The sequence below is a fragment of the Cyprinodon variegatus genome, unplaced genomic scaffold (genome assembly GCF_000732505.1).
Source record: "Cyprinodon variegatus isolate N-32 unplaced genomic scaffold, C_variegatus-1.0 Scaffold878, whole genome shotgun sequence".
Taxonomy (NCBI): domain Eukaryota; kingdom Metazoa; phylum Chordata; class Actinopteri; order Cyprinodontiformes; family Cyprinodontidae; genus Cyprinodon; species Cyprinodon variegatus.
The window spans coordinates 204,727-213,588 of record NW_015151331.1 but is presented as its reverse complement, the minus strand read 5'-3'; the positions used below and the strand labels follow the sequence as shown (position 1 = coordinate 213,588).

At 39.4% G+C, this 8,862-nt stretch overlaps 1 protein-coding gene across 1 annotated transcript; it reads right to left on the bottom strand.

Moving 5' to 3' along the window:
- Positions 1–29: 29 nt before the first annotated feature.
- bdh2 (3-hydroxybutyrate dehydrogenase, type 2) lies at positions 30–7,531 on the bottom strand. The gene is made up of 9 exons (XM_015397639.1): positions 7,420–7,531; positions 6,628–6,706; positions 2,017–2,113; positions 1,589–1,697; positions 1,201–1,261; positions 932–1,045; positions 551–609; positions 332–424; positions 30–178 (listed from the first exon to the last, which is right to left on the bottom strand). The coding sequence occupies exons 1-9, from the start codon at positions 7,489–7,491 to the stop codon at positions 125–127; spliced, it is 738 nt and encodes a 245-aa protein (XP_015253125.1). The 5' UTR covers positions 7,492–7,531; the 3' UTR covers positions 30–124.
- Positions 7,532–8,862: the final 1,331 nt, after the last annotated feature.

Here is an 8,862-nt window from a genome sequence, read left to right as displayed (position 1 = left end):
AGAGAAAGAAAATAGAAGCAAGTCACAAAAGATACACAATTCAAATAAATGTTTGATTATCCAGACTTTATTTTGATCTTTCTTGAATTGACTGTGCTATCATAATCAGAACTCCACAGGTTCTTCACAGTCTCCAGCCTCCATCAATGATTTGCTCTGTTCCAGTGACATAGGCCGACTGTGAAGGACAAAGATACAATCCACAGGTGAATTATATTTCTACACACAGGAAACCTTAAAGTTTAACTGCCAAAGAATGGTGTTTTTTTTACAAGTAGAGAGACAACAGCCTCATTCTATAACTCAGTATGACCCTTTCGATAAGTCTCACCTCATCTGAGGCCAGGTACACACAGAGATGCGCCACCTCTTCAGCAGTGCACATTCTGCCCGTTTTTTGTCGGGCCATAAAATCCTTGTAAGCCTATAGAGGGATTACAATTGTGGTATTAATTAACTTTAACAGCCAGTCATCAGGGTATCGTCTTGCTAAACCCAAGTAAGAAAATGGTTTAACGAAGAAAAAATATAAGTCAGAGGTCTACAATACTTGTTCAGGGTCAGGCTGGGCCTGGATCCTAGCCCTCAAGGATGGAGTATCAACAGTTCCTGAGATATAACACAGCACATCAGACATTGTACTGAAAGGTTTCCTTATTTGAAGTCTTATCTGTAGGATATTAACTATAAAGATAAGGTTGAGTCTGCAGCAGGAACAACACCAGAGATATGCATGAGATTGTGCTTACTGGCAAAAAGTGGGTAACAGAACACATAAAAAGGGGCATAAAGTATGATTTCACACGAAATGCTCTGGATTTCTAAGAACAGTTTCACTTGTCCTCAACTGAGATAGCATAACATAAAAAGAGTGATAACGATAACAAAAATTTATAAAGATATAACATTTTTTATTTGGACTATTACTGACCAGGACAGACACAATTGCAGCGAATGCCTTGCTCAATGAAATCGGCAGCTATGGATTTGGTGAGGCCAATCACAGCAGCTTTGGAGGTACTGTAGACGCAGCGGTTCACCACACCTGCGACCAGATAGCAAACGTCATTTACACTGGGGTGCTCACATAGACAGAAAGAAACAGGCTTAGATAAGAAAAAGCAATTATCAGATATCAGTGGCATAACATCGTTTTGATATTTTATGATGTGGATAGTTTTATTATATAGCTTATTTTACCTTTTATGCTTGAAGCAACAGAAGCCATGTTAATAATGTTTCCGGCTTTTTTTTCCAACATCTAAAAGGGACAAACAAAAAATATCTATTAATAAACTATAACAGATAGGTGGCCTTTTTAAAGAAAACAAATGTGTTTCAATTTGAGAAAAAAAATCCAGACAAGATGCCAGTTTATTTGGTTTGAGGCTAATACAGTGACTGGATTAGTTGCTGGATTAGTACCTGGACAGTCAAAGTTCATCATGTCACAGGCTCACAGTAATACAGCTAATCCTCACAAAGATTGAGAACATCTTTAAAAGCATATGTCACTTATTTTACCTTATTATTTGTTCAGCAAAGAAGTAAGCTGTGTTAAGAACATTTTAGTATGAAGAAGAGTCACCTTAGGCAAGAAAGCTTTGCACATGAGATACATGCTGCACACATTGACATTCATGGTGAAGTCCCAGTCAGCTTCTTCACAGTCCAAGATGTTGCCATGGTGGACGAACCTGGAAAAAGGCCACCATAAATAACTCGCCATAGAAATGTTCCTTTTGTCTCACTAGTGAAGCTGTAACCATAACATCGAAATATAGTGCACCAACCTGATTAAAAGTCATATTTTCTCTAAGAGAATATAACTACTTTAAAGGTGACATCAGGTATTTGGAAAGAAGATTGACAAAAGGTTAAATGAAGGTTGTAGTGGAAGCTGTTGGAAGCATAGCTCAGGAGACAAGTAGATAAGCTATCAGTGGAGATAAGGTAGATTTGGTCTCTACTCCTAAAATATGTCCACTAAACAACATCAAAGGAAAGGAAATGTACCCTGCAACATTAAACAGCACATCAATGTGTTCATGTTCTTTGGCCAGGGCTTCCACTTGATCCTTTTTTGTCACATCCACCACTTTAGTCCTGATACCTGGTCAGAAATATAAAGAATTAGCAAGGAAAGTTGTTCAAATATACTTTTATAGTAATTCATGTTAGTAGGCAGAGTTGGATTTTGCAAACAAAATATGTACTACAGCACGATTGTTAAAGAAGTAATTGTGGTGATGTTTGAAAAGTTTAGCAAAATATTAACACAATAAAGGTTAGTAAAAGGACACCTTCTCGGTTTTAGTGTATAAATTGTTGATGTATTGATGAAGTTGTGACAGCAGATAAAGACTTAGCCAAAACTGTGGATAGTAGTTCAGCTACATAGTATAGTGGGAGATGTCAGAGTGGCCAACGGATACAACGGATACAGCAAAAGATGCAATGCACTGAACATACATAAAACCTCCAAATACACAAACACACAAAAATCAAACAAAAGCAACAGGAAAACTGTGCAAAAACAATGCTTTAATCACAGAGAATAGAAAGAGTGAAAAAGAAACATACAAAACAAATACACACAAAAAAACTGTAAAAAAAAAAAAAACCCTGCAAATTCATCCACCCTATTGAAGCACACCAGAAAACTAAGGAGGGTAGACAGCCAAGTCCAATGGACCAGACCCTCAGTAAAGAAACAAATGGGATGACCTAAAGAAAGTTGGAGGGAAAAGAAAAAACATGTCTTATAAACCAGGCAAAAGAATGTTTTAAGTAGACCATCTTCTCTAGTCACATTGGATAGGTCAGCATATGGAATATCAGGATTATTGATGACCTCTAAAATCAGATTCCCCTATGTGGTCAGCTTCCCCTATGTGGTCACCTTCTACTTCTGCTATTCCGTATTCATCATCAGCCTGGATTACAGTTGGATAATATCTAACAGTTGGGTCTCTAAGCAACCTTAAAATCAGAGGAAACTGTTTAGACAGCCGGGTACTCACCACTTGGCTCTTGGTGTAACACCCAAATATTCCTTATGCTGAATGGCCATAGAGGGCCAAAAAACTGGGAAATTAGGAAACTACAGGGAATGCTGAAGTGGAGAATGGCTGATGGTGCAGCAGCATTTGAGTTACTGTCACACATATTTCTCATCATCTGATAGAAATCCCTTTCTAGCGCAATCCAATTTCCCCAGGGCTCTTCCTGCCAAAGTTCCTGAAGTTGTTCTTCAAATGGCAACCGCCAGCCACTGTGGCCAGATGGATGTAGGGTCGTATGATGCTTGGTTCACTGGCCATCTATGTCTCTGGTTACCCCAGCTAAGAGTTGGCTTGAGCTGCTCTGGTTCCCTTTATACTGCAGCAGCACGGAGTTTCTGTCTTGCTCTACAGTGTCCACTGTGTCGTACTTGTGCTTCACTGCTGTGCTTGAAGGTTGTTCTCACCCACACCCTCTTTCTAAAATGGAATGGCACTGTGGCTGCTGACCTCTCTTCTGTATCCCCGGCACTATGCACCATTTCCTGTTAAGTGAAAGGTAATTAGTTGACCTCTGCTGCAAGGTGGTGAGTAAACCTGCATAATCCCAAAAGGCTGGGAGTTGACACTGGTCAACTTGGGAGTTTCTAAAATGAGTTCCGTTGTCAGTTCTTAACTCTTAACTCTTTAGGAGTTAAGAACTGACAGAAAGGGACCACATCTTTCCCTGCCCTACTCTTTCTCCCAGCAGGCCACGTGGTCCGGTCCCTTTCTGGAGCTGTCGGTGTAAAGTTCCCACTTTGGAGGCTCCTCCTGGGCTGGCTCTGTCAGCTGCTTCCTGCAGATGGATTTTGCTGGTCCAATCTCCCAGGGTCGAAATGGAACTTCCCATCCGATCTTCACATCTTCTCCATTTGTGTTGATTGCTTTGGTACTCTTAATGGTCCCTTCTCTTAGATATTCATGAACCTGACTCTGTGTGATGACTTTAATAGACTGTCCTTGTGCTAAGTACTTTAAAGCACCCTATGATCTGGCTAATAATACTAACTCTTTTTTTATTCCTGTGGAAACTTATTCTCAACCATCTTACAAGGTAAAGGTCCAGATGGTCAATAGGCCCCCTTCTTCATTGCTCACCTTCCCCTGTGTCTTCATCCTAAACTTCTAAGCTCGTCTCAAGTCCTCTGTTAGCTTATTTGAGCTGTTTAGATGGTTCTGATTGGATGCAGTTCATACCCATTGCTTCTTCATTTCTTCATTCTTCTGACCCTCCCTCTTCCTCAGGTAGTCTTACAATGGTCCGGTGTACTTTTGGTGGCTGGGAACAGGATCTCTAACATAGTTGCAAAGCCCCAATATCTTCTGCAGCTCATGCTCTGTCTGAGGGTCTAATCTCATAATTTCTCTTGGTACCCCTGAAAACCCCAGATCAGCTGTTAATTGGAACCCCATATAGTTTACCTGGAACTACCTGAACTGAAACTCGATGTTCAGTAAAAAAAAAAGGTAATTTTAAAGCAAGCCACATATAAATTTACTTTCCCTGATGGGGAAAAGTCAATTTCTTGCAGTTTCTACTCTGTTAATTCTGTGATATTTATTGCTTTGTACCACTGCTGCAGTCATGTGCCTGTCAGAGTAAAGAATGATTTATACTCAGAAACCAGGTTGTCTGCGTATGTGTCGTAGTGAACGCAAATGTGCCCCCGCCCCTTCCGCATACACTCTGGTTCACCTCTCCAAAATTGGAGGCCTCTGGTTGGTCAAGTCTACACCTGCTCTACACGATCCATATTTCCTGTTTGGTACCTTACCGGCTTGTTTTGTTTGTATGACCGCCATTGTGGAAACCTACTCGTGAAGATGGATCAGCTAGAAAAGTGAGGTGCACGAGAACGCTGGAACCCTTTTTCCACCTGGATCCCCGCTCTTTTTCGCCCTCATGTCCCTCCGTTGTTGCACTAACTTGCCCCTTGCGTTTTTCCACTTCCTCACAACCTCGGCTGTATCTAGAACCACAGCTAGTTCGTGATTGTCCCTCTTGCATTGTGGCGTGGAATAACAGCGCAGACCACGCTCCAATATTGGGCACAAATCAAAAATATCTATGACAAGCTCACTGCGACACACTGGTGCAGGAGTATAACCATCCCTTAACACTAACCTTTACTGTCTTTGATTTCAGTTGCTTCATCCTTTGACCCACAGCTCTGAGGTTGATAAGGGGTTTATTAAGCTTCTTCAAATCTTTCACTGTCACTAGATTAAAGGGAGCTTTTGTTTTATCTTCTCTATGGCTCCGTTAGCTAACTGAACATGTAGGTGTCCTGCTGTTTCTAGGTCTTGCGGGTCATAGACACCTCAGCCCTGGTGCCTACTAAGTACAGTTGTTTAGATTTTATCCTCCACCCTGACTCTGCTACCCTGCTGATGCCGTTGGAGCTGGCCTATTTACTTTTCTGGGACCCTCGGTATATTCCTGCTTTCTTCTATCCTCATAGAACTTCCTTTTTGAGATCATAGCTCTGCACCCCATACTTTATTTTTGCGATATTGGTTTGTCTCACTGGCAGCCTTTTGTAGTTGAAGTCACCTTCTCTATTCTGGATAAACTTGCAAAGCCCTGAGGCATCTGGATGGTACCAGCCGTAAAGGTCTGACCCTTATTCAGACACTCTTTATTCCTTTTGATGCAGGATTCCTCTTCATCCACCTCATCTAGGACTCATCAGTCATAGCGCTCATGTCCTTTCTCATCTTTCCTTACAGGATCCCCGGTCACCTGTCCCTTCCACAGTCTTTTGGCTTCTTCATTGCTAGTCAACTGATCAAACACACGCCACTTTCACCTGAGTTAGTTTCCATTTCTTCACCTGATTTCCAAAGTGAAACTATCTCCCTATTCATTTTAAACTCTTTCAGCACCCCAGCTTTCTGGTTTACCTTTGGGACTAAGACCTCCAGGCTAGATGGTTATACCTCAGTAGTCCTCTGGGCTGGAGCTCTGGATAGCTCAGCCTCTTCTTCATTTGTCAACACATCTGCATTGAGCTCTAGGTTCTTCACATACAGGTAGACCTATTCTTCTCAGCATCACATCATACAGTATCCCTGAATAAGCTGTTCTAATTTTGAGGTTAAGTTCTTTGCATGCTGTTCGTGTGGGACCTAGCAGCCACCTAGGATTGCATTGACTATGGTCTCTAGTTCATGCTCCCAATGGCTGGCCCACACCTATGGAATCAACCCCTTACAATCTTTTGTTGGCTTAATTTTTGGAAACTTATTTTTGGAAAAACTGCATGCTAGCCTGTCTGTTACGTCAGTCTCCAGACATAGAGACTGACAAGAACAGACACCTTCAACTGTTGCACTTTTTGAATAAGCAATGCTGGGTTGAAGCGTGTCACTAAATCGGATGGTTATTTGATCAGATACCCAAAATAAGCAACAACAACAAACCTTGTTAAAAACTACTAATTTAAAAAGGTAGTAAGAATATAAAGTCTTTAATAAAAAAACTTTACAAATAAATGGCTGGGGATTATGGCTTCAGTCTGTATTACTCTATTCTACTCCTTTCCCAGCAGATGGCAGCAACAAACCAACAGAAATATCTCACCTTTGAATGCCTCTAGTTCCTTGAGTTTCTCTCCATTTATATCCGTTGCTGTGACTAGAGCTCCTTCTTTTGCAAATGCCTGTATATAAAACATAAAATAAAAACAAAATCTCCAATCAGTTTTTAGCAGATCAAGGTTTGCACATCTCCTGGCCTTTTATTCATATTTCAGTAGATGTTTTCAGAGAATCTGTAGAATGCACCCAACCAAGTCAGTATATTTTTTCATTTCGGATCATGTTTAGTAATATCAAGTTTGATCGTTGAACATATGAATTTTTTTGTATAGTGAGAGCTTCTGAGAAAAGGCTGATATTTCTACCTTAAAAACGAGATCCACAATCAATTAATAAGAAGCAAAAATAACAATTTCTAACCTGATCTATCTCGAATAGTATATATTAAAAGTGTTAGCAACCTGCATACTAAATGTTTGTATCTAGGGAAGTTGACTCTAATGAGCCGAAACCACATAATAATGACAATAATACTCCATCTAAATACAAATAAACAACATTCTTAAACATAACACACATCAACACATCTTCAGACACCATTGGTTTGAGTATTCAAGCATTTTGTTACCACTTTGGGGAGTGTAAGATGTTTACGTTATCTAAGGAATTGATGTTAGAACACAGTCATTTACAGCCCACTGACATTAAATGAGCTCAATTGAAACCAGTTTGCTTTCAGGAATTTAGTCCTTTTAAAGAAAAACTTCAGTGTTAGAACAGCTTTCCAAAACAAAGATAACACATTATCAGTTTATTCTTTATAAAAGCACTTTACTATTGCAGCAGCACGTCCAATCCCCTGTGCGGCGGCAGACAATACAATCACTTTCCCATCAAGGCGGCCCATAATTTTCACTGTGGAAAAGAGAAGTCAAACAAAAGCGGAGTATTGATCAGAAATAAGCTCATTATGGTGATAACTGTTATTTCAAGCCACTGGATCATTAAATATCTATGGTGTCTGTGATGCATTAGATATTGTCTAAAGTTGTAGACTTTTACTTTTAATCAGATAAGCGTAATACAATACCTACAGACCAAGGTAATGACTGACATTCTGCCTCCATTTAAATCCTACAGCTTTAAAAAATCTTAAACATACAGTAACTAGAACTATGGTTGCAAGATAATACATTTCATCCTCAACATTGAAACTCAGGAAAATATATTTAATATTTGACACCATTTTAGATAGCATCGGGATGAACAATGATAAACAATTAAGACATAAAAAAATATTTTTATCAATATGAAAAGCTCCCCTTTCTCAATCTCAATATGGAGCACACTTTCTCAATAGAAACACAGTGCTAGTTAAATAAGTGTGCAAATAAATGCAAACTAAATAATCCAAAAATAAAACAATTTGACAATATTTTAAGGTTAGCTGAGGTGTTATTCTTTTAATGTGCTAACAATCTGGAAATGTTGAAATAACAATAGTAAACTATGCAAACAACACCTGTTAGGGTGTTGGTATAGGTATTTACACCATGCTAAATATATTGAATTTAACCACCCTAACTAGAGCAATAATAAATACAGGTTTAAAATTCTTAAAGGTTAGCACCTAATAAGTTCGCTCCTTAATTTCCAAGCCCTTAGCAGAGAGGAAGGTTTCAAATCTTATCCTTTTACTTTGAATTTTAAATTAGAATTTCACTTCCACTGGTTTTGATGATTGCAGTACACAGCAAATGGAAATGCAAAAATCTGTTACTTAAATAATTACAACGTAATCTTTATGTTATGATTAATGGGATAGATGACTGACTTTGCAGCTGCCCTTTAGTGATTCCATGACAACCTCCACAAGAAAGCTAAACCAAAGTTTCCAGTGATTTGGGGAATTCAGGAGCATTTCAAGGTTCCTATTTTCCAATGCTGACAAAAGTACCTATACAGGTGTGGGTACCGTGTCTGCTCAGGCCCTGCACCTGCTGGTGAGGTTCCACTATATAATAGGCTGAACGTCGATGACATCAATCACTGTAGTTGTTCTGGACAACTAGGATAACATAATGCAGCATCCCTGTGCTGAATCTGGAACACCTGTAGTGTTAGTTTGACAATTGATCAATTCAGTTTTAGTTGAAGGATAACAAAACTAAAAAGATCTATTTTTGTTTTACTAAACAACTGCAGGAATATAATATAAAGGGCTGACATGGCTAGCTTTGCTCATTAGCTAACAGTCTCAGCTTGGTCAGTTACTGAA

Coding starts and splice junctions, on each gene's coding strand:
- bdh2 (XM_015397639.1), bottom strand. CDS start 7,491: ATGGGCCGCCTTGATGGGAAAGTGATTGTATTGTCTGCCGCCGCACAG. Junction 610..931: donor CTGCAATTGTGTCTGTCCTG/GTCAGTAATAGT, acceptor GTTATATCTCAG/GAACTGTTGATACTCCATCC. Junction 425..550: donor CCCAGCCTGACCCTGAACAA/GTATTGTAGACC, acceptor ATCCCTCTATAG/GCTTACAAGGATTTTATGGC.